General features: G+C 43.2%; 1 protein-coding gene across 9 annotated transcripts in view; it reads left to right on the plus strand.

Annotated features, from left to right (window-relative positions):
* DENND1A (DENN domain containing 1A) overlaps positions 1 to 26,805 on the plus strand; it is an 810,600-nt gene that overhangs the window by 555,028 nt on the left and 228,767 nt on the right. For all 9 annotated transcript variants that reach the window (XM_056541264.1, XM_056541257.1, XM_056541259.1 and 6 more), the window contains one exon: positions 859 to 984. In XM_056541264.1, the coding sequence (XP_056397239.1) occupies positions 859 to 984 (126 nt within the window). The remainder of the gene's footprint in view (positions 1 to 858; positions 985 to 26,805) is intronic.

Consider the following 26,805-nt stretch of genomic DNA (forward strand, 5'->3'; position numbering starts at 1 on the left):
GACAGAGGTGTCAGTAGAGAGCACTGTGGTCAGACTGGAAGGAACTACACAACGTCCCCTGGAGCATACAGCTGCTGATAAGTAATGAAAGCATTAAAAATTTTTAATAGAAGTCATTTACAAATCTGTTTAACCTTCAGGCACCAATTGATTTGAATATATATATTTTTTTCCTCTGTACCCCTTCAAATCTGAAAATCTGTCATAACTAGGCTCCTAGCATCCATCCTGCCTACTGTCCTCCTGGTCCAGTTGTTGTGTATATGGCGGTGGATATAATTAAAGTGGTACTCCATTTCAGATAAAGGTATTCCCTGTTCATGGGGTTGCATCTCAGTCGGTGATTAGCTGAGCAGGCCGTCACTGTTTAGCACCTCAGAAAGTGGGGGCTAATGTTGTGTAGCACTCAGCGGGGAATAGCAAGTCCCGGAGGGAAGGGACAGGCGCCTCATGGCCAGAAACAGATAATCACAGATCGATACAGCTTTAAAAGGAAACAATGGTCCAGCACATGAAGAAATGCTGCTTTATTTCGGAACTTGACACATCACAGGTAAAATCTTTTATAACAAATTTTACTTGTGATGTGTCAAGTTCCGAAATAAAGCTGCATTTCTTCATGTGCTGGACCATCATTTTCTTTTGAACCCCCTTATGTGCAGACTCTAAACCCCTGTCCTGTGGATAGAAGATAAGTTTATGTGGAGTACCCCTTTAATGATAATTTAGCTCACTAATGGTTACAAACTATAATTAAGTTTTATTATGTTTGACTTCCATACTATACTTTTATGTTATGTTTTTCACTGGGTATTTTTGTTTTTTCTCAATTGATATAATAGTCTTTTATATTACCAGGTATCGGCATTGAAGAACAGGCTGAGAAAGGTATCCACAACAACAGGAGATGGTGTGGCACAAGCTTTCTTAAAAGCCCAAGCTTCTTTGTTTGGCAGCTACAGAAGTGCACTAAAAATTGAGCCAGTAAGTGGAATATTTTTCTTAAATATGGAATTCAGTCAAAGTGATCAACGCAGGAGAAGATCAAACTGGGGAAGTCTGTGATCTCATGGAGGGCTCTTTGACACTTAAACCCTTTCGCACTACTCAGATTTCTGTGGCACATTTTGTATAATTTGTTGTTAAAGGGGTACTCTGTCCCTATCCAAAGGATAGGGGATAAGATGTCTAATCGTGGGGGTCCCGCAGCTGGGACCCCCGCAATCTCTGTGCAGCAACCAGCGTTCGTTTAGAGCGCTGAGTGCCGGCGGCGTGGGTCGTAACGTCACGACGACGCCCCTTGTGGCATCACACTATGCCCCTCAATGCAAGTCTATGGGAGGGGAACTTGCATTAAGGGGGGTGGTGTGACGTCATAAGGGACGTGGTCGTGCCGAACGTTGGGGCAGCGGAGTACCATTTAACCTTTTAAAGCAGACCTGTCTGCATGAAAATAGAGGTGTATATAAGCACATGATTAGACAGGGCTAGTCATCATGATTCTAGGCAGTACTTTTTATATCTCCATAATCTTTTCAGCGCCCGGATAGAAGACTTTTTGTTATTGTGCAAATGAGGTTTAAAAGCCCAGAGGGTGTCCCCAGCATAACAAAAGCCCAAGTCCAATCCATGTCCTCTTTATCTAGGCAGATACAAGCGAGCCAGTGAACGGTAATAAAGAAGACATGGGTTGGAACACAATGGTTGTAGAAATAGGCCTTTTTATCATTGCGCTTGTAAACTTTAGAAGACCATGAAGTAGTTGCTTTATTTTATCACAATGCCTTTCAAGTTTGTTAGGAACTCTTTATCAGGTAACTTATACACAGGGGGCTTTTTATTATACTAGCTAAGTATCCGGTGTTTCCCGGTTTTTCCTTCCTAATCCTTGTTGTGGAGGAAAATCAACAAAGGAGGAAGCTTTTGACTTCATATCCCGTGCTCATATATTGTCTTATCCCAACCTCATATCCCGTCCTCATATCTGAACCTCATATCCCATCCTCATATCCCGTCCTCATATCCAGTCCTCCTATCTTGTCATCATATCTCGACCTCATATCCCGTCATCCTATCCCGCCTTCATATCCTGACCTCATATCCCGTTCCTCTATCCCAACCTCCTATCCCGTCCTCATATCTCGTCCTCACATCCCATCTTCATATCCCGACCTCATATCCCGTCCTCACATCCCGTCCTCCTATCCCGTCCTCCTATCCCGACCTTATATCCCATCCTTATGCCCCATCCTCATATCCTGTCCTCAGGTGGGACTGATTTGTGATGAAGATACTGTATTGTAAGCTGAAAATAGAAGGGGACATGGCTTTGTGGGACTGGGCGTGATTTGCAAGTCAGACCGATGCACAAAAAGGGTAGATAATAAAAGGGGTGGGGCATAAAATATAGACGCGTCTTTGTGAGATGAGTTGTGGATTGCAAGCCGGACTGACACATTCACCAGAAGATGCAGAGCGTAGCTTGTGGAGTAAGGTACTGGAAATCCCATATACTTGCATGGGACTTGAAACAAAAACCCATCTTTTATATAAGGGTGTAGTTAAGGGTTAATTTAACTATCATATATTTATATTCGACAAACAAGCAATGAGTACCAGGTATTATTGACATACATTTCCCATTGATTTGCATGGGACTTTAAACAAAAACCCTGACCCTCACAAATGGGGGTAGTTAAGGGTTACATTAACTATCTTATATTTTAAGTGGACATAGAAGTAACATGTGACCAAGTATTGTCAAAATATCTCTAGCCGTTTGGAAGTTATGCAGTAACATATATTTCCCATAGACTTGTATGGTACTTTAAATAAAAACCCTGACCCTGGCAAATGGGGGTGAGTAAGGGTTAAATGTTTGTTGTTGACATATAAGTAACATTTGTGCCAAGTTTCATGTTAATATCTTTAGCCGTTTGGATGTGATGCTGGAACATACACACATACATACACACACATTGAGTTATATATATATATATATATATATATATATAGATAGATAGATAATGTACAGATAATGAACACAGGTCAAGGGTGATGGACCCACAAGATGGTCGAGCATGAAAAATTACATTAAAACTTTTGATTTAATTCTTATTTGTTATATAACCTTTCCTGTAGGTGATATTAAAAATGCACAATGCCCCATATGATGTACAGGTGTGGAATAAGTACACAGGACTTAAATCCACAAGGAGGACTACTGCTCTTCCAGTAGTCAATTGGTATTGGTGGCGATTTTGTCAGAAAGTTCAAAGTACATTGAAACCATTGTTAAAGAATAATGCTGCAATCCAGTGTCCAGAAATGGTTCTTCCTTCCAAATGCATTTTTAGTGCTAAACTCTTGAAATGCTTGTATGTATGTAGTGCTTTTCTTCAGTGGTGGTTTCTTTGAGTATACTTTGAGCTTGTCACAACCATCCTCACATACAGTGTAATAAATCAAATATGGCAGATAAGTATATGCATTATTGATGTTGTTTCAAACTTCAATTTAAGAATTATGGAGACCAATGTGCTCTTGGGAACTTTTTTGCACCCCTCTCATGATCCGTACCTCCACACACACAATCCTGTCTCTGAGCTGTACAGGCAGCTCTTTCTCCTCATGGCCTGGTTTCTGCTCTAATATGCATTGTTAGCTGTGAGACCTTATATAGACAGGGCTGCGTCTTTCCAAATCTTGTCCAATCAACTGAATTGACCTCAGGTGACTCCATTCAAGGAGTAGAAACATCTAAGAGATGATCAGGAGAAATGGGAAGAACCAGAGCTGACTTTCATGTGTTATAGCAAAGGGTCAGAATACTTATGTCCAGGCTAAATTTTAGTTTTTCCTTTTTTAAAATTAAGAAATTCTAAAATTCTGTTTTCCTATTCTCATGATGGGGTATTGGGTGCAGATTATTATTGGAATTTTCTTTTATTAACACAATAAAGCAACTTAACAAAATGTGAAAGAGTGTCAAGACTTTCCAAATTCCATGTAAAACAGCCTTCTATAAGGCAAATAAATAAATAATTCAGCAATTTGGTTATATTTTATTTTAAAGTTGTGCATTCTGTCTGTGAAGAGTCTTGGGGGCAGTCTTAGTCCCATCCAGATCCATGCAGTCTTGGTAATACAAACCATTACCAATGACTGATGGTGCGGAGACTGGCTTGTAATGCCTTGGACTGCATCACTCTGGAGGAGACCAGGACCGACCCTGTGACTCTTCACAGGTAGTGTTGCTGTACAGTTTATTTAACAGGGTCATGTATTTTTAGGGTAATTACTATCTTGTATAGCACTATGGAGGCAGGCTAGAGACATTGGGCCTCATTTACTAAGAGTGTCGGGATTTTACTAGTGGGAAAAGTTGTTTCAGACTTGCAGGATCCCTCTTTATTTACTATTGGGAAAAGTCGGGAACATTTTCTGACCAGCTTTTTCTAGGTCGATATTTCAAGCCATTTACCCACAGGCTTTTCTGTGAATTCAATAGTAAATCGGTCGGATTGTGAACCATGCCCCTTTTTGGACCGGCCACGCCCCATTTGCGACAGGCCACGCCCCCTTTTCGGCTTTTCACAGTGCAATGTCGGGTTTGTTGGATTTTCCAGGCGCACACTGGCGCAGACGTGTCTAAGACACTCTGCACCAAAATAACCAGACAAAAAATGGTCGGTTTCAGCTGAGTAAATGAGGCCCATTGTATTTGATAAGCGTTCCCTGCTTTAACCCAACACAAAAAACCTTTATCCCCAGGACTGTACTACGCATAATCCAAGCTGTCTCTGAAAAACAAATATGAACACTTTTCTTCCTATCATACAAGGGTTACATGTGAATCCTTTTTACCTCGACTTGACAGCTGGGAATTTTTATTGTAGATTGCTTTTGACTGGTAATAACAAAAGTTAACTTTGTTTTTCCTAATGTGTCAGTCCTGTGTTTTTACTGCTCACCAGCTATATTTGAATGTGCGCTCGTATAAAAACCCACTGTGTGGAGGTGTAAAAGAACCGTGGTCAGAGAGAACATATTGATGTGTTTTGTCAGAGCAAATACATCCAACTCCCGTCTTGTTCTGGGTCTCTAATCAGCCAGCAGAATGCTGAGTAACATCGATTTGGGTCTGTGTTAGAGCGGTAAAGAAAACCATTACCAGCAGAGAGCAGGAGATGTTGCTATACAGTAGGGCCATACATCATTAGTACCACTGCATCTAAAGTGTACCGGACAAGCAGCAATAAAGAGATGGGATGTGTTACAAAATGAAATCAGAAGTAGTACATTTGTCTGTAAATGCAAATGCTGACCTGGCAAACGTCTTAAAGAGGTTGTCTAGCTATTACTAAATACAGCTTGAATATACAAGCATCTGGATAAACAGATTGATAATGTATTATGCAAGGTCTGTCTTGTGCAACCTATTGTTGTCCCTATAAGCAACTGATTGCCTGATACATTTATTGAAAAATAACTGTGCTTCTTCTGACTTTACATAAGACTGGGGTATAGGCCAACAAACATACTAGTCATACTCAACCCACCAGACCATTTATACACATTGGCCACTGGCCACTTTGTTAGGTTCACCTTAGTGGTACCAGGTAGGAACTTTTTGACCTTTATTCTTCTTGGCATACTTTCTAGAAGTAGCTGTAAACATTCCTCAGAGATTTTTAGGAGGGCATCACACAATTGCAGCAGATTTGTCGACTGTGCATCCATGATGTGAATCTCCAGTTCCACCGCTTCCCGAAGGTTTATCAAAACCTGTCCAGAGGAAAAGTTGCTGAGTTGCCCATAGCAACCAATCAGATCGCTGCTTTCACTTTTGAAAAGGCCTCTGCAAAATGAAAGAAGCGATCTGATTGGTTGCTATGGGCAACTGGATAACTTTTCCTCTGGACAGGTTTTGAAAAGTCTCCCCCCTATACTGTCCAACAATTATAAATGCCAAAGAAAGGGTTAACAGCCTTGAATTTACTATGACTGTTCCTTTTGTGAAGAGTTAATATAAATCTGGACATGTGGTGGTGTGGTCAGACACCCAACAATGTGTGATTTTTAGAACCAAACTGGAATAAACCTTGAATATAAGCCACCTTTTCGCAGTGCCTCCTTATAGAAAGTAGATCAATGTATCCTGCAGCTGGGACCCCTGCAAACTTTGTGCAGCACCCAGCGTTCGCTTAGATGGGGATGGGGAAGCGAATTAACCCTTTAAATCTGCACTGTTATAGCCTTATGCCAGTTACAAGACCAACCACCCAAAAAGTTTAATCATGTCAATGGCCCAGGTAAGGATGAGCAGAGATCACCATTGGAAAAAAAGTAACAGGCTGTAACCTTTGGAGTTTCATTTATATTCTGAGTAACAGGTGGTTGGCATCTACAAGGTGTGATTCTAGAACAGCTGCCAACATGTATTTAGGATCAGTGTACAGCTGGTGGGCACAATGTGAAGGCAAGGCCTCCAGGCATAGATCTGTGCCAAAGGTTGAAATTCTGCGGTGGCCTTGGTGTCCAGAGTATATGTTATAGGCAGTAGGTGAAATCTCACTTGAAGGCTCAGTATGCCTGGTCAGCTTGCTGTAAATACATTTATGCCTTCCAACTGGCATTCATAGATTGTCAAAAGATGACATTGAAAGCAACTCATATCCTTTCCGGATATTTTGGAGGTCTACTTTTAATGTGCACCAACAGTGCTTTTGATGTCTAGCTTGAAGGATGAACAGTCCAGGAAAGAAGCACTCAAGTACATGTGAAGAATGGGGGCTAGGTATGACTAGTCACTATGTGAGGCAGAAACCCTACTGCCTATTTTCAGACACATAGTTACCTTTTTGGACCCTCACTGGAATAGCGGAGATATAGCATGCTGCTAGAAATTAAACTACATTCAAAGAATAAATAAATTAACGTATAGTTGTAAATTTCAGAAAATGTAACATGTATTTGCTTATTTAGCGTCAACATAATTTATAAAACTGTACAGAGGATGTTACCATTCACGTCAGCCTTCCCGTAGGGTGACGACTTCGGCGCTGCAGCGCTACACCGGCGGGGTGAAATTGCTCGGAGAGGGTACAGAGGATGGTGATGGCTTTTTATTGTATAATCATAAAAAGAATCAGTGCTTAGTTGGACAACGCGTTTCGGAGGGGCTCCCTCCATATGCGGACCTGACAAAGGAAGGAGGGAGCCCCTCTGAAACGCATTGTCCAACTAAGCACTGATTCTTTTTATGATTATACAATAAAAAGCCATCACCATCCTCTGTACCCTCTCCGAGCAATTTCACCCCGCCGGTGTAGCGCTGCAGCGCCGAAGTCGTCACCCTACGGGAAGGCTTAGGAGACCCGTGACGGGATTCCTACCTCCCACAAATACTACAGAATCCTATCCACCGTCTCTGACGGGACCGACGGCCAGCTACTCACGGCATACCTGCTCTTATCTCTACTAACCATCCGTTATCCACGGATAACCGGCACTATATTAGCACCACATCTGTCTTTTTTTCTCCCCTACATACTACAGTTCCAGAGTCGTGTCCTATAAGTTACCACAGCTCATGCTTTAGCTCCAGTTCTTCGTGGTAGCTTATCCAGTTGCACAGCGGCCTCTATGCCAAACCGTAACATTCGGCCTGCCAGCTTATTTACATGGAAAGATTTCTTCCATGCCTTGAGCTTTATCTTTTCCAGGCTCTTGTTGGCATACTTCTATTGTTGCATTTGAGTCAATAATTTGACTCATGTCTGGAACTTTCTCCTTGTTCCCAAATTTGCTACTGCCTTGGCCTTTGGATTGTCCGCCTGATAACTTTTGTTCCTACCTCTTGTTCCTACCCCATTTCTGAGAATGCTCCCATGTCATCTTCTGGCCTGAAATATTCTGGACTGCTCTTTAGGTGGTGACCATTGGTCCATCTCTGACCCCCCTACTGCTGTATCACTGCTATTGCTCTTAATCCTTGACATTCTAAGGATGTTCCCACTGCCCTGCAGTGCTCATGAGTGAAGACCAGAGGATTCCTTACACTGGTATGGTTTAGATAATTCTCTTTTCCAGTGTGTCACCTCAATAGGTTTTTCCAATCCATCTCTGGCACATTTGTACTCTTTTTACATAAGTGATTTCTTATTCTTGCTATGTGTGATATATTCCATACTACGAGCCCAGAAATGCTGCAGGCAGCTTGGTGGTGATGTTACTGAGCAGAGACGTTGTACCTGTAGTTCCCTGCCAAAGACATTGCACAAAGAGCAGTGATGTCGCTGCAGGCTGCTCTTCTTTTAGCAAAAATGCGTTTTACCCTTTACTGAGCCAGAAAACTTTTTTACTTGGCTTCACCTTTGCCAATGTAGCTGTAGTATTTTTTAATTAGTTATTGGCTCAGTATAAACCGGTGTGTACACTGTACTTGTCCCCGGGTCCCTTGTACTTTGGATACATGGCATTATTCTATTTATACATAACAAACAAATAAATGGGGTCCTACTGAGCCTTGTTTTATCTGGATTGCAACCCTACTAAACATACTGCTTACTTGTGTGTAGGCAGCCATTCCATTGCGGAGATATGAAGGTAGAGCAGCTGTTTAGAGCTCTCATTGAGTAGGAAACTATCCTTTTCAGGGGGTGGGTGTGTGTGAGTGTATATATATATATATATATATATATTTATTTATATAATTTTTTTAAATCTTATATATAGCTGATTATGAGAAAATGGAATGGATCACTCACCAGATAGCTGATGTTTCAAACTTGCTTTATTCAATTATGGAACAAGCGATACAGCGTGTGTGGGTTGACATTAGGACGAACAGGATAGGGTTATATCTAACTGAGCACATAACTAATCATTAGGATAGGCAGTCATTATCAGATCAGAGGGGAGCATGGCAGTGATCTGCTTGTAGGGATATTAGGGAATGGGACAAGGCTGCAGAAGTCTGAACAGCCACTACCAAGTATATGTTGCAGGGTACAGAGCAATGCATTCACCATTATTTATATCCCCTGAAAAATTGATGTACGAGCCGGTATACAGAGCTTCTTTGCCTCATCCTCTATGTTCCAATATTCCCTTGTACTCGCATGAGCGAAGGGTCTATGAATATATATGAGGTGGGCATATAAGAGCAGAAGAGGGCAGAGGCAGGGATGCTCTGTAAACCGGTTCCCACCCCCGTTACTCAGGGGATATTAGCAATGGGGAATCTATACTACCCGGAACCGGACCACAGACCTGGGTAAGTTGTGCCTCTTTTCCTCTTTTAATTAGGTTCACCCGCACTATAACCTGGTTTATTGCTAAGGAACATTTCTCTTGTGTTCCTACTGTGTTAAAAAAAAAAAAAAAAAAGACTTATGTGGGAGAGGATGTCCGAATGCAGTTTGGATGCTGCTTGAGGCTGGGTTCACACTTTTTTTTTTATACATCTGATTCAAGCTGATTGTGTAAATGATGTGTAAAATGACCCTGGATTCAATTAGTAACTCAATAGATTTTTGGGATTATGTTCTTTTATAGGCTCAAAAGATGTAATGACACACTTATTTTGTTCCTGGAAAGATCTGGCCAAACAGATGCATTTTGGCATCTGCTTTAATCGTATAGATTCAAATGGGATCCAATCCAAAAAAAAAAATAATGCTTTTATTGTGCCTAAAAGGTGTCTATTTTGGGCCCTCAATTGCGGAAAGCCCTATACAGAGGATGGGGAAAGATCTGTTATCATACTTCATGTTTGAGTGATGCAATCTGCCTGACACGGGAGACAAACTAAGTCTCAGATGCACAAATCTCTCTGTACTGAGAGCCACCCCGGTGCATCGCCTATGATTAACAGCTACAGCAGTCTCCTGATTAGATGCTGGAGCTGTCACTCTGCGAACAGGGGCCATGAAAGATCTTAAGAAGAGAGAGCTCTGAGCACCTAACAAGATGTTTCAGCCTCTTGGACACTTGCCTTTAGTAGGGGCTGGAACATAAAAAGGAGTACTCCGCCCCTAGACATCTTATCCCCTATCCAAAGGAAAGAGGATAAGATGTCTGATCACGGGGGTCCAGCTGCTGGGGACCCCCACAATCTCTCTGCTGCACCTGGCGTTCGTTAAGAGCATTGGGAGGCTTGTGAAGTCATGGCCACTCCCCGCTTGTGATGTCACGCACCCGCCCCTTCAATGCAAGTCTATGGGAGGAGGCGTGACTGCCATCACACCCCCTCCCATAGACTTGCATTGACAATATTCTGCGGGCTTGTTGCCACCACTAGAAGTAGCTTAGGATCTGATTATATACGGTTTTATTATTAAAAACAGGAGTTATTCAACTTATTTTAATTGTGGACATAAAGAACAGATCAGCCACGATCCAATACCAATCACCCCCATCGATCAGCTGCTTAAAGAAGACTGATTGTCACTAGCGCTGCCCTAGGTGCTTGTGCTGAATTTACCCTAATAGAGTGATTCCACATGCTTTGATATTTTTTTTGCAAATCTGTGACATATATGTTAAAAAACAAAATACATGTCTTACATCTGGATTTTCTGCAGAATCATGGCTGATCTCATCCCTGTATACAGAAATTGGTGAAATCGGTCTCAAATCTATAACATGTGGTCCCATTTTGGAGATTACAAGGGGGATTTCAGAGGTCTGACCCTCTCCCCCCCCCCCCCCCCCCCCAGTGATCACATAGGGGATACATTTTTAAACACTAGAGTAGCTCTTTAAAGGGGTATTCCAGGCAAAAACTCTTTTTTATATATATATATCAACTGGCTCTGGAAAGTTAAACAGATTTGTAAATTACTTCTATTAAAAAATCTTAATCCTTCCAATAGTTATTAGCTTCTGAAGTTGAGTTGTTGTTTTCTGTCTAACTGCTCTCTGATGACTCACGTCTCGGGAGCTGTCCAGCTCCTATGGGGATATTCTCCCATCATGCACAGCTCCTGGGACGTGACATCATCATTGAGCAGTTAGACAGAAAACTTCAGAAGCTAATAACTATTGGAAGGATTAAGATTTTTTAATAGAAGTAATTTACAAATCTGTTTAACTTTCCGGAGCCAGTTGATACATAAAAATTTTTTTTGCCTGGAATACCCCTTTAAGTACTGCTTTCTCCTCTAGGCGTAGGCCCTCAGGTGCCAAGTGGCAAATACGGTTCTGAGCTCCACAGTGTCTTCTTCTCATCCTGCTGATGCCTTCATTCAATTTGAGAAGACAGATCTGCAGGGGAATAAGGTGCTGGACCTCTGCCGTTTTAGAATTGCTGGCCTTTCCTCCAGGTAGGTCATCAATATTGAAAGGTTGCATTAAACAGTGCTTTGGTCTTGGTATTTCCATGCACCTATAAACTCCCATTACAACTAGCAGCCTGTAGGGGGATCATTTTCTGTCACTGCTCTGAGAGCATTTTGTTTCTTTTTATTTTCGCATTCAGAAGAAAGTATGTATTGTATTCATGGGAACAGTGTTTTACTACAGCACAGCACATTCAATTCCAATTATTTGTGTGTTTTAAGGTTTTATTAAGCTATATTGCTGGCTGATACCATCTGCTCAGACTGCCATAAACAAGTAAAGTGCGTTGTGGTAGTGACGGAGTTGATCAGAAATGACTTCATCATTACCTGTTCGCAGAGCTGCGCACTTTTCTCAGCACTTTTCAGCTACATTACATACAGCACAGACCGATTCCAATGAAGAGTTGTTATGCATGATGCTCAAAAGGATTGGAAACAGGTCAAACAGTTGTCACAATCTGTCTGAGTTCACTTACCTTTCTTCTAGGCTTTTTATGTTAATTATTTATTATAATAAAATAAAATTATAGGTACAATTGAAAATTTCCTGCAGACACATGGTGACCCCTAAAGTGCAAGATAAAATCAAGTGATCATGTTTCTATAGATCTGCTTTAGTGGAAATTTAGTGATCTGAGTAACTTCAGATGACGCCTGGTCATTGGTAACTACCTTGTAGGCTTTTCTCATTCAACAGCATCGAGAGTTTACGGAGTAGAGTCATTGGGCAAATACATCCAGCTATAGGAAATCCTATGGAGGTAAAGATTGTGTTAATTTAAGTGGTCAGAGGAGGATGTTTAAAATCGAAAACTGCACCTGAAAAGAACGATGGTGTCCAACTATTGTGTCTTAAAGGGGTATTCCAGGCAAAAACTTTTTTTTATATATCAACTGGCTCCGGAAAGTTAAACAGATTTGTAAATTACTTCTATTAAAAAATCTTAATCCTTCCAATAGTTATTAGCTTCTGAAGTTTTCTGTCTAACTGCTCAATGATGATGTCACGTCCCGGGAGCTGTGCATGATGGGAGAATATCCCCATAGGAACTGCACAGCTCCCGGGACGTGAGTCATCAGAGAGCAGTTAGACAGAAAACAGCAACTCAACTTCAGAAGCTAATAACTATTGGAAGGATTAAGATTTTTTAATAGAAGTAATTTACAAATCTATTTAACTTGACGGAGTCAGTTGATATATAAAAAAAAGTTTGGGCCTGGAATACCCCTTTAATGCCCAATTTGTCATACCTTCTCATGGATTAGCTATACTAGCAGAACCCCAGTGTCGGCACCATTGCTGTCTGAGGCAAAAAGCAAGACTCCAATGGACAAAAGAGAATAAGCATGGTCAGATTAATCCAGATTTGTGTGGCACCATGCAGATGGATACAGAATTTAACAAATACCCCCTAGAGGGTCTACGGGCACTTAATTATCAAACAACAACCTTGGGGATATATGTCCCCTCAGGGAAACCCTGAATAGAGACCCTCTGTGGTCTAAAACTTAACTTTTAATCAATTTCAAAATAATAATTTTTGTTCTCAAAATTACCACTAGGTGGCACTGTGTGCTTTAAAATTACAGTCCCTATTTGTAATAATTTTTATCGCATTCTATGCGGGGATGTATCCGATCACGGGGCTCTGTTTGCAGCACTCTGCTCTGACACAGTCTACAGACATAGTGTCACAGCGCTCTGTGATCCATCCACATTATGAGTACGGGGACTGAGCTAAAAACTTCCTCCTCTGTCTCAACGTTTCGCTAGTTTGACCCAGCTTTTTCAAGAGTATGAGGTACTTGCACACATTCAAGGCACTTAGTGGCAGAGGCAGCAAAACAACCCCAAAACATAATTGAACCTCCACCATATTTCACTGTAGGTACTGTGTTCTTTTCTTTGTAGGCCTCATTCCGTTTTCGGTGAACAGTAGAATGATGTGTTTTACCAAATAGCTCTATCTTGTTCTCATCTGTCCATAAGATGTTTTCCCATAAGGATTTTGGCTTATTCAAGTTCATTTTGACAAAATGTAGTCTTACATTTTCATGTCTGTGTCAGCAGTGGGGTCCTCCTGGGTCTCCTGCCATAGTGTTTCATTTCATTAAAATGTCGACGAATAGTTCGCACTGGCCTGCAGGACAGCTTGAATATCTTTGGAACTTGTTTGGGGCTGCTTATCCACAATCCGGAGTATCCAGCGTTGACACCTTTCTTAAATTTTACTCTTCCGTGCACGCCCAGAGAGATTAGCTACAGTGCCATGGGTTGCAAACTTCTTGATAATGTTGTTCACTGTGGACAAAGGCAAATCTAGATCTCTGGAGATGGACTTGTAACCTTGAGATTGTTGATATTCTTCCACAATTTTGGTTCTCAAGTCCTCAGACAGTTCTCTTCTCCTCTTTCTGTTGTCCATGCTTAGTGTGGCTCCCCCAGTCAGCACCCACAGCGCTTTCTCACAGATGGAAATGTCATCAGCCCTCACTTAACACTCAAGTGCTCCCCGCGTTCCAGGAGTTGCCGACCCCTGTTATAGAGCATTTCAGAAATAAGATCGAACAGAGTGTTCAAAACATGTCAGTGTCTCCAACTAATGTGCATCAGCTGTGAGAATCGATCCTGTCCACATGCAGAACTGTATTTACCACTTGGCTCTGGATGTCCAGAGCCTAGGGCGGCACCATTCAGGAGGCAGCACAAGGGAAAATCAATTAAATAAAACATATAATTAACTTTTTTGTTTTTTTGTTCCTTCCCTGCCTCCTGCTGGACTTGTCCATGCAAAAGAGAGAGAATGGGCCTTGCACCTAACACCTTCTTGTGACTTCATTCCAGCATGTGGTGCTCAGCGAACGTAAAAACTTAAAGGTCCACAATCGCATCTGAAGCAGAAATATGTATCTCTATCCATATGTATCTTTTTATCTGGGAATAAAAAATACAAGGAGTGTTGCTTGAAATGCCTGTGGTCCGTGTCCATTACCTTGTAGATTCAATAAAACTCTTTGCATTTTCATCTCTGGTGAGTGCCACATACCTTTTATTGGTTCGGATGTTACTGTATGGAAGACTTGTGCCTTTCTGACCAGGAAAGAGGGGTCTGTGGGGCTGAGTACATGGGGCACATTATAGACTAAATGAGGGAGAAATCAGCTCTTCAAACCAGCAGACGATGGGATTCTGGCTGCTCTGTCACTAGTCAACAGAACCGACACGCACAGCCGGACTGTGGAGGGAGAGGCAAAGAGCGGTGTGAGTACTTATAGTTTATGTCTCCTTATTGAGAGTATTGCTGCCCTAGACTACAGTATAGGGGAGGGCACAGTAGTCTTAACACGGATGTATGGGGGTAGCGAGCTTCTCATAGATGTTCAGGTCTCCCTATAACCAGCTTTTTTTTTATTGTAGTATTATTGAACGCTGTAGATTTAACCCTTACACTGCCTTTCAGGTGAGATTAAGGTAACCTTAGTTATTGAAAGGCAATGTAATGTTAAATCTTAAGATTTCAATAAGGCTGCAATAAACAAGGTGGTGATAAGACGTGGGCAGTCAGAGAAGGGAAGCTCGGTGCCAAACATCACTACCTCCGACAACAGAGAAAGCTGAGTGCTGCCATAGAAAAGATGGATGCCCTTAGCTGATGCTGGTTTTGCAAACTATAGACTGTAGTGTAGCAGATGATATTTATTGCAGACACTGCATGATTTTTGTGCCTAAAGTTGCCACTTCATCAGGGTGAATACTCATTCCTCCCTTGAAGTACACAGTACAAGAATGAAACCTCTTGCTGTATCTTCAATAAATATCATCTTTTGTTATCTTCTATAACTTAAATCTTAATGGGGTATTTCGGAGATTTCTTTTTCTATTTTACTGTGCTCAGGGTGCAGTAAAATAGAAAAAAAATATTCTTAAATCCCTTGCGTCTGTGTCATATAAGGACCTCGCCACTCGTTCAATCACTGGCTGCAATGGTGTCCCACCACCTGCCTAAATTACTGAGCGTAATAGGATATGGACTTCAGAACAGCGAATGGTTAAAAACGGCGCTGACCAGGATCAGAAGCGTGTAGTAAAAAGCAGTCAGTTTATTCGGATTTCCAATAAAGCAAAGCGTTTCACCGCTGACGCGGCTTCATCAGGCGATGCCTGATGAAGCCGCGTCAGCGGTGAAACGCGTTGCATTATTGGAAATCCGAATAAACTGATTGCTTTTTACTGCTTCCTTCTGATCCTGGTCAGCCCCATTTTTAACCATTCACTGTTCTGAAGTCCATATCCTATTATGTGCCTTACGATTGGGAAGGCTGCAGACTGGGCTTAACTACCTCTCCACACTTACCATTGTTGTGTGTGAGGCTGCACAACCACCGAGGGTAAGAGTCTCTAGTTATCTTGCTGGCTTGCCCGAAAGTGGTTTTACACTATGGAGCGCTCTTCCTTTTATTTTTGTTTTTATTTTTAAATGACTGAGCGGGAAGGTCTTTGTGACACATCCACAAGGCAGTGCAGTGGGAGACCAATTCGGAGACAAGTGGGCTCAGTGGGAGTGCAAGGTGGGTAAGTATTACATTTTTTGTTGTTTTGTTTATTTTTTTTTAGTTTTTATTTATTTGCACTATGAGCACAGTGACGGGGGGGGGGGGGGGGTATCCACTTTTTTGGTTTATTTTATAAAGGCTTCAAATAAATGTAAATTACAAACTGTTACTAACCTCCCTTCTGTTCCTCTGCTGATCCCCTGTTATGCCTCCATTCTGCGCTCCGGTCTTGATTTAGGAGTGGTGGTCACATGACAGCCGCAGCCAATCGGCTGCTCCTCACTCCTGGCATCATGGTTCCCATCACTGAGCGATGATACCAGGAGTATGGAGTCTGAACACCCAGACCCTGACCAATCAAAACGTTTCACTCCTGTTTGTGTGACATATAAGTTAGAAGTGTTTGCAAATGATAGGAACGTTATAAGGGTATGTTCACACACGGTGGATAGGCTGCAGCTTTTCTGGCATGACTTTATTTTTGTGGAGAATCTGCTGCATATTACAGTGACAACAATGTGGAAGGGATTTATAGAAATCTTGTCCACATGCTAGATAAAGAATAAAAGTAAAATCTACACATAAATGAACCTGTGGTGTGGATTTTTAAGCTGTAGTATGTCCGTTGTGGTGATGGAAATATGCTGGATTTTTTTTCAGATTTGCTTTAAAAATGCTGTGGATCAGCACATATTAAAAAAAAAAAAATAATTCTACAAAATAAACATAATCTGCATCAAAATCCACAACAACAAATCCATACCACGATGTGCACAATTTGGCGCGGTATTGAACCTCTGCAGATTTTCCACTGCAGAAAATCTGCATTGTATGTACCCTGTGTGAACCCTAAGGGTTTGTTCAGACGAGCGGATTTTTGCTGCGTATTTCGCTGCGGATCCGCCGCTGAAGGACCCTCTGTATTCTGCCTTTACATGTGCCTGCTCGGAGCGGCAATACGCTGCTACGAGCAGACACGGTGCGATGTGCGAGTTGCCGCGCGCATGCGCGGCAACTCGCACATCGCACTGTGTCTGCACGTAGCGGCATATTGCCGCTACGAGCAGGCACATGTGAAGGCAGAATACAGAGGGTCCTTCAGCGGCAGATCCGCAGCCTAAAGTACGCTGTGCAACCACTCGTGTGAACGTACCCTAAGGCTATGTTCACATAGAGGATTTTCTGCAATTTTCTGAATTCCATTCAGTAAAGCTTGCAGAATTGCGTTGGAATTGTGAACGAATTCAGACGGAATTTCAGTGTCCTCAGAATGAAGAATTTGAACTAAATTCAAGCTCCATTGACTTTAATGGGATTATGTCGCGCATTTCCGCAAAATAAAAGACTGATCTCTGAATGAAACAGCAAAATCATTTTGAATTCACTTCTCATAAAATTGCAGCGGAATTTCTGGTGGATTTCTTCCGTGGATTACGCAAGAACAGGTCTGATTCCTGTTCTCTGAAGAAAGTCTTTTATGGTTTTGCTGTGATAAGACTCCACAAAATCATGCAAATTTGTTGTTGTGAATATTTAGATTAAAAAACAAAAAATTGCATTTATAAAAATTTTTTTTTTTAAAACACAGCTGCGAATTTCGCTGGGCTCTTTCTGCGTTTACAGATTTTTCTGGACCCATTCTGTGTGAAGCACCATCCATAATGATCAGGTGGTTTATCATTTTAGCCATAATAAGCCTATCAGGTTTGTTTTTTTAATAATATCAGCTAAGCAGATAAGTGTGCCCTTTTATATGTTTATTACCATATCGAGGGAATGGGCACTTTAGTGTTCTCCGTTTTTCTTCTGGTTGTCCCAGCTTTAAAAGGCTTAAGAATGCATCAGTAGTGACGATGAGTAGAACTTGCAGAAAATCTTCCTGCTTCCAGTTCCTGTTATCAGGGCTTAGATGAGCTGTGTATATGCATCGCAGCAAGATGAATAAATGTTAATTGTTTTGCTTCTTCTAAGGTATGATCATTAAAAGAAACAAAGAGAGGCTTCACTTCTAGATTTAATTAGCCGGCTCGGTTCATGCTTTCTCCAAGAATGCCACCTAGTGGCCCGTAAAGGAATGTTCACTACTGTCAGTGCCGTATTGGTGCTTTAGTTTCTGAAATACATTTATATCTAAGCGATGATGGTTTAAAACTTTATATCCAAAAAGTCAAAAAGGTATAATAGAGAGATCAGCCAGAATTGCACAGATTAAACTTCAGTGTTTCCTAACATCCTTAAAGGGCAGCTCCCACCATCCTATTTTTTTTTCTGTCCCTGCCTATTGGCAATCTATCCCTAACCCCCTCCCTGCTTTTAATTTTTATTTTTACTATATTAAAAATGCCTTTCGTCTGCCTGGCAGTTTGCTCACTACCAGGCAGACTTCCCCAGCAGGCACCACGTCACTGATGCCTGCTGGGGGAGACTTCCGCCCTTAGTTCATCTACACAGGGTACCTCCAGCTGTTTCACAACTACAACTCCCAGCTTGCCCTGACATCTATTGGCTGGCAGGGCATGCTGGGAGTTGTAGTATTGAAACAGCTGGAGGCACCCTGTGTAGATAAACTATTAGTTAGCAACATGCGGCGCTAGCCCATCCCCTCCCCCCCCCCCCCCCCCGCGCCATACCCCGTTCCCTCTATCACAACCCCCCCCCCTGCATACCCCGTTCCCTCCATCACAAACCCCCCTCCCGCATACCCCGTTCCCTCATCACACTTACTGCAGAGTCCGGCAGCGGGCGTGCAGGGACAGCGACGGCGATGTGCGGGAGGAGTGGCCTCCCAGACAGTTGCCGGGGAGCCAATGCGCTCGCTCCCTGCCTGTCTGATTGACAGGCAGGGAGCGAGCGCAGGCTGAATGAAAAAGGACCGATGCCCGGCCACATCAGTCCTTTTTCAGGCGTGACATCACGCCAGGCTGCAGCCTGCCACTAGGAGGGAGACCCCTAGTGGCCGGTTTTCAAATGTAAATTAAAGCATTTTAATAAATAAAAAAATAATAATAATAAAAGTATATTAGAGATATGTTGTAGTACATAAGTACTACAACATATCAAAAAATAAAGTTGGTGACAGTGCCCATTTAAAATCATTTTATCCACAGCTCAAAATAACTCCAAAAAATTGTCAATCTTTCCTAGTCCTATGGTCTGTTCAGTGGACACAGTCATTGATTATTGGTCATATATACATCGTATATCGGGTTTTATTGCTTGTCATGATCTTCCTGTCCCTTCTCACACCCCACTGGCAAATGTACATAGTCAGCTAGATTTCAATATGGTTTTTGCAAATAATGTATCTTGGGATGTAGCTAGTTGTCTACCCTTTATGTTAATGCTTGTATTGTAGCCCAGCACTAATCTGAGTAAGCATTGCTGGACTACAGTACAAGCACGAACATAGATATAAAAGATGGAGCACGGCCTCTTACGACACAGGTTAGACCCCACAGATTATAGTCCAGGTGATAGTGACATAAGTTATGGTAGATCTGTTTTATTTAGCTGATTGTCTTCTCGGAGGATTCCGAATGACCAGCCCTATTTAGCCATGTGTCTATTAATGCTTTTTTTTTGTTTGTTTTTTTTACTGCTGACAGGTCTGCTTTAAAGGGGTACTCCACCCCTAAACATCTTATCCCCTATCAAAAGTATAGGGGTTAAGATGTCTAATTGCGGAGGTCCCGCCTCTGAGGACCCCTACGATCTTCCTGCTGCACCTGGAAATTGTTTAGAGCAGTGTTTCCCAACTAGTGTTCCTCCAGCTGTTGCAAAACTACAACTCCCAGCATGAGAGCCAGCCAAAGGCTGTCCGGGCATGCTGGGAGTTGTAGTTTTGCAACAGCTGGGGGCACCCTGCTTGGGAAACACTGGTCTATGTAGAGGACAGGAGCTTCTTCAGGGTCCTGTACAGTACACACAATGTCCTAAAAAAGTAACATGGAGTCGCCATCACCTGGTGTCCAAAGGAGCAGATAACCCTGGTACAGGTAAAGAGTACAGAACATGTAGTACCTCCCTGTACTGTAAGGGGCGCCACCAGACACCAGTCAGTGCATACGCTTCAGTAATACAGGTGTTTTACCAGTGAATGTCCATTCTGATTGGTCAGTTCTTCCGGCCATTGACATGTTTCACAGATCTGGACTGTCCGTAGCATTTTATGTTGAGTCTGGTTTCAACTTACAATGGTCCAGAAAAGACCATTGTATGTTGAAACTATTGTATGTTGAGGCCATTGTAAGTTGAGGGATCACTGTAACTCTGTCACCCATATCTGTTCAGCTTATGACTAACTGACTATCAATAAAGGTGCATTCACACCATGACTTTGCAATATGGCATCCGGATCCAGCAGGAGAATTTAAAAGCATACCACTGCCGTATCCTCTTTAGACCCGCGCTGCCCCCCCCCCCCCCCCCCATTCATTTGAATGAGCTGGATGGAGTCGGATAGTTACTCCGGTTGGCTTATTTTTTTTACCGTATTCAGTTTTGTTGCCAGACTGAAAACCATGCCATGGTTTTTAGTCTGGCAATAAAACTGCTATGATAAAAAAAATGAGCCGTGCCGCGCGGTGTGAATGCGCACCCTAAGTTGGCATTTAGAGAGTGTAGCTAGTGTCTGATAGATGACTACCACCTGGATACCATATGTTCTGCACGGTGTAGATACAGGCCACAATACTTGTGTTTGGTTTGCAGTGATATATGACTGGGTGAGACCAAAAATCTGCAGAAAAATCTAATCCTCCAATCCCCCAGCCTTCTTGCAACACGTACAAAATCAGTGTAATGTGATTTCAATGGAAGACTCATAAAGAACGTGTATTCTTTAGCTTTTTTTTTTTTTTTGCTTCTGCCTAAATAAGAAATGACATGTCACTTCTTTGGTGAGGTTCCACCTGTAAGCAATGCTGTTTATTCTCAATGAAATCTTTGGAAGAGGTTTTTCTTTTTCTTTCTGAGGAGTTTGTGCATGTTAGTGCCAAAAAGCTCAAAAAATGCTACAAAGTAAAAAAAAAAAAAAAAACGAACGAACTTCCTTTTCTAGTATTATGGTGTATTTGCACAGCAGAATTTCCGCATGCGGAATCCCGCACGGATTCTGCATCAAATTAAAGGGGTTCTCCGGTGCATAGACATCTTATCCCCTTTCCAAAGGATAGGGGATAAGATGCCTGATCGCGGGAGTCCCTCCGCTGGGGACCCCCGGGATCTTGCATGCGGCACCCCGTTTGTAATCAGTCCCCAGAGCGTGTTCGCTCTGGGTCTGATTACTGTCGATCGCGAGGCCGGCGGCGTGTGACGTCACGCCTCCGCCCCCTTGTGACCTCACGCTCCGCCCCTCAATGCAAGCCTATGGGAGGGGGCGTGATAGCTGTCACATAGCCATACAGTGCCAAGACTAATAGAGAATGCACTCACATGATTGTCAATTTGCTCATTGGGATTGTGACACCCCAACCCCTCCACCCACCCCCATTGTCAAATATTTTTTTTTTGTATTATTTTTTTTTATACAGGTTTGAGAGAGAGAGAGAGAATATAAATATCCCCTTTAGGGACCATAAAGTGCTGTTATGTTGCCTTCCAAAGGAGTCATTAAAATACTACCGCCATTTGACAAAACATAAGTGGAAACAATACAATGGCTTCTAGATCTCCTGGTGACCCGCACATCACAGTCATTCCCTAAATTAATATTATCGGTTTTCCTATATACTGAATATATTTCCCATGTACTTAACATTTTGCCTTTCAGCAGAAGTGAATATGCAATTTTTCTGCATTAATATTCCATTCCGGAATTTGCATTGATGAACATGATAACTAATGAAGTTCATGTGTCAGTCAAATGGCGGAATATTCTGTATATTTTATTATGTCCTCCTCTTAGTAAATGAAGTTGAGCAGTTATATACACTCTGTAAAAGCAAAGGATACAGCTGATCTAGCTGAATAAGAGAGAAAATAATGTGCAGCGTGGAGGGATTCAGGACATCTAAATAATTTACAGGACAGTGGGAAGATCACATTCATATTGGGAATGATGGGCTATGATGGAAGACTGGCCACAAATGAAACGATATTAAAAAACATCACGGATCTTATAGTAAAACAAATATCCCCGCTCTTAATGACTGTGCAGGAAAATCCCATTTGTTCTCATTTGGGATGTAGGAAGCCATAGTATGGTCGCTGGCAACGCGGAGGTAGAAAATGAGACTAATGAGCTTTGGCTTTCGTGAGGGAGGAGAAGCTTTTTGCGATGTAAGGCTCTTCATACAGCATCACTTTCAACTGCCTTCTGGGAAAATGATAATGAAATACCGGGTGTCTCAGCATATCAGATGTTTGCTTCCGCAGTATTGCCTCCACACATACAGTGTTATGATGCTTATTCGGGCAGTGCCGTACATAGCACAGAAATAGACATGCCAAGCCCTGGAACCGCTGGGAGAAAAAATATAAGTAGCTTAAAAGATTAGATTAACACAAACATGTATAATACCAATAGGGCTGAGTACAAGGGGCACATCTAATAGAAGGGACATTCTAATAATGGGTGACTGAAATCACGATGTGACTCTCCACTCATTTTACTGCAAAATAAAAATCCTAGTTAAGCCAATTTTGTTCTAAAAATGACAGAGGAATCATGGTTTTTAGCACAAAAACTATGGTAATTCTAAGGTTCTTCTGGAATAGAAAACCAGAGCTTATTTCTTCCATAGACAGCACCACACCTTTCCTCAGGTTGTGTGTGGTATTACAACTTGGCTCTATCCACTTCAATGGATTTAAGCTGCAATATCACATACAACCTGAAGACAGGTGTGGTGCTGTTTTTATTTTTTATAATAAATCATCTCTGTTTTTCTAACCTTGGATAAGCTCCTTAACTTGTCTTCAGGGTGCTCCCACTAACATCTACTCCATAATTATATATCTATAATTTTATAGATCCCCCTGAGGGTTATTCAAAATTGTATGATGGCCCATGCCTAGGGTAGGCCTTCAATAGCTGATTGGTAGGGTGCCGACATCGGTCACCCTGATTGATTAGCTTTTTGGGGGTGAGTTGCGGTTCCTGGATTTAAACAGCTGGAAGTTTGCTCTGTGACTTGACTGTTGACTCACGATACAGGGGCCGGTGGTTCGTGATGTCATGACCCGCCCCCTTAATGTAAGTCTATGGGAGGGGGCATGGCTGCCATCACGCCCCCTCACATAGACTTACATTAAGGGTGCGGGACATGATGTCACAAGGGGGCAGGGCCATGGCAAACTTAGCTCCGTACAGCTGATGACTCGGGGGCTGCAGGAGAGATCGCGGAGGTTCCCAGCAGTAGGACGCCTGCGATCAGACATCCTATCCCCTATCCTTGGATGTCTCTGGGTGGAGTACCCCTTTAAGTCTGTACTCGAGTCTCTTAGGTGCTCCTATAGAAATGAATGGAGTGCATGCCCTTAGGCTGTATTTCCTCATGGCAGTTTTTTGAAGAACTACCACTTTCATTTTTGAGCTGAAGCCAGAAGCAGGTCCAGCAGGAAACAGAAGCAGAAGTACTTCCCTTTTTCATATTTCACATTCATTTTCAATACACCTCTGGCTTTGGCTCAAAAAGTGCCAAGTGGAAATCCAGCCTAAAAGGAATGTATCGCCTAGATCGCCTTTTTTTGGTAACTTGTTTCCCTTTTTTAACTATAAATTTATTTTACATTTATTGCCTTAGCATCTGCTCTGTTAAAAGAATTTAGGCTAGGATTCCACTGAGGTTTTTTTCCCACCAGAAAAAACTGCAAGAAAAACTGCCACAGCTTTTTCCTGCATTTTGGCAGTTTTTCTGGTGTTTTTCTGGAGTTTTTCCTGGTGTGTGGAAACAGCCACAATTGTCCTCTGTGGCATTTTTCTCACTGTCTTCAGGTACCACTCTGTGGGTCAGATGCTGAGCGCCCAGTCCACAGAGTGTAAGCAGATGAGGAGTGATGTATAGTATCACTACTCACCTCCCCTGGCCGTATAGTATACAGGGGTGCATAGTGTACCCGTGTATTCTATACAGGAGCCGGGAATCCTGTCACCAGACTGACAGGACTCCCTGCTCCTATTGCCCATTTGGGCTGTACAGTAACCCCCGGCATGCGATGGCCCCGACATATGATAAAATCGACATACGATGGCCTCTCAGAGGCCATCGCATGTCGATGTCAGCATCGACATATGATGCTTTTATATGTCGGGGCCATCGCATTAACTGCTATCCGACAGCGCTAAATGCTTAAGCTGCTGTCTGATAGCAGTTTAAGCATCCCAGACAGGTTTGCTTACCTATTACCACTGCTCCGGGTCCACTTCGGGATCCTCCGGCGTCTTCTGTATCTTCTCCAGGGTCCGGGCCTCGCTTTCCGGCGTCGTTATTTCGTCACTATGCACGCCGTGCCGGCGCAGCTGCGTAATAACGTCATCAGAAAGCGAGGCCCGGACCCTGCAGAAGATGCGGAAGAAGCCGGAGGATCGCGAAGAAGACCCCGGAGCAGCGAGACAGCATCGGGAGCGGTGAGGACGCGGTCCGGAGCGGCGGAGACAGGTGAGTATAACTTCCTATACTTTACATTGCACGGATCCCTCAACATACGATGGATTCAACAAACGATGGGTCGTTTGGAACGAATTACCATCTTATGTTGAGGGACCACTGTATACAGTATATAGAGCTATCTATATGAGGTCCGCTTACCTCCCTCGATCCCTGTCCCCGCCGGGTCCGTGTAGTTCCAGCCCTAGTGAGGACATCATTAGGGGGGGGCGGAGCTACAGACGGGAGCCAGGCTGGTAAGGGTATGAGGCTCTGTTCACATTGTCCGTTTTGTATAATGTGAACATACCCTTCTGCCAGTGTCCTCCCAGGGGGGAGACTCCAGCTGTTGCTAAACTACAACTCACAGCTTGCTCACAGCTTGCTGTTCACATTATACAAAACGGACAATGTGAACAGAGCCTCACACCCTTGCGAGCCCTCCCATCTGTAGCCCCGCCCCCAACGATGTCATCACTAGGGCGGAGCTACACAGACCTAGCCGGGACTGGAGGGAGGTAAGGGGACTTCTTTGTCTTATGTATACACTATATACAGCTATCTGTAGATAGCTGTATGTAGTGTATAACGCCCAAAGGTTTAACCTACACTTTCCAGCAGTGTAAGTTAACTCACCCCCTTCCTGAGCTGTGCGCTATGCACCATCCCAGCAAGGAAAAAGTGAGCCAGCAATGTGTATACTGTATACATATTGCAGGCTCACTGTAAATTTTTGCTAGGCAGTAGATAAACGACGTATATCTACTGCTCAGCATCAGCTGTTCTCCTGCTTCTGTAGCCGCAGCACGGTCGCAACAGGTGTCAGGAGTGACACTTGCTGTGATCTGTCCCTTACTGCAGGTACTACTGCTCCCAACATGGAGCACACTCTGCTCCATACTGGGAGTTTTAGTACCAGTATTAATAGACAGATGGCCTGGGACACGTCGGCGTTTCATTCTTATTTTAAGGGTGACATGTCACTTGCCACTCAGTGGCTGCAAGTCTCTTTTTTAATATGTCTATGAAACGCTAAGTTTTAATTATTCCTTTCACCGGGAGCTGGACCCATCTCATCCATTGTTCTATCTGCCAGTATCGGGGGTATGCGGTCCCCTGCATCCGTGCTCCTGGACTACACATGTGGTGTCTTCATCTATGAAATGTTGGTGAGCTGATCCATCACTTTGTCTTTTTTTTCTCTACTGTCACTTCTGATACCCGTTGCAATCTATCTATTAATGCAGGTACTACATCTCCCAGCATGGAGCAGAGTGTGCTCGATGTTGGGAGTAGTAGTACCTGCAGTTAAGGTTAGATCACAGCGGCTGTCACTCCTGACAGCCGCTGCGATCCTCTGCTGTGATATGAGGGTATCTTAATATCACAGATTCGTATATGCCGCTGAGAGCTGTGAGTGGCCAACACTATCTGGCCAATCACAGCTCTCAGCGGGAAATATGAATCTGTGAAGTGAAGAGAACTTAACATCACAGCAGAGTATAGTGCCGGGCAGTGGAGCAGAGAAGTGCGGCCATGCCGTCCGCTTCTGTAGCTTATACCAGTGGATCTTAGTGGGTGTCAGAAGTGACACCCGCTGTGATCTGTCTATTAGTACAGGTACTACTACTCCCATCATGAAACAGTTGGTTCCATTCTGGGAGTAGTAGTAGTACCTAAAAAATCTAAGTCTCACACACACACACAGTGCCTCCAGCAGCCTCTCTCTCACACACACACACACACACACAATGCCCCCTACAGCCTCACACATGCACACAATGCCCCCAGCAGCCTCACACACACAATGCCCCCAGCAACCTCACACACACAATGCCCCCAGCAGCCTCACACATTTACACAGTGCCACCAGCAGCCTCACACATGCACACAATGCCACCAGCAGCCTCACATATACACACACACACACACACACACACACACATTGCCTCCAGCAGCCTCACACATGCACACACACACACACACACACACAGTGCCTCCTGCAGCCTCACACATGCAAACAATGCCTCCAGCAGCCTCACACACACACACACATAGTGCCTCCTGCAGCCTCACACATGCAAACAATGCCTCCAGCAGCCACACACACACACAATGCCCCCAGCAGCCTCACACACACTGCCCCCAGCAACCTCACACACATAATGCCCCCAGCAGCCTCACACATGCACATAATGCCCCCAGCAGCTTAACACACACACACACAATGCCCCCAGCAGCCTCACACACACTGCCCCCAGCAACCTCACACACATAATGCCCCCAGCAGCCTCACACATGCACACAATGCCCCC

Source organism: Hyla sarda, chromosome 9, assembly GCF_029499605.1.
Source record: "Hyla sarda isolate aHylSar1 chromosome 9, aHylSar1.hap1, whole genome shotgun sequence".
Taxonomy (NCBI): Eukaryota; Metazoa; Chordata; class Amphibia; order Anura; family Hylidae; genus Hyla; species Hyla sarda.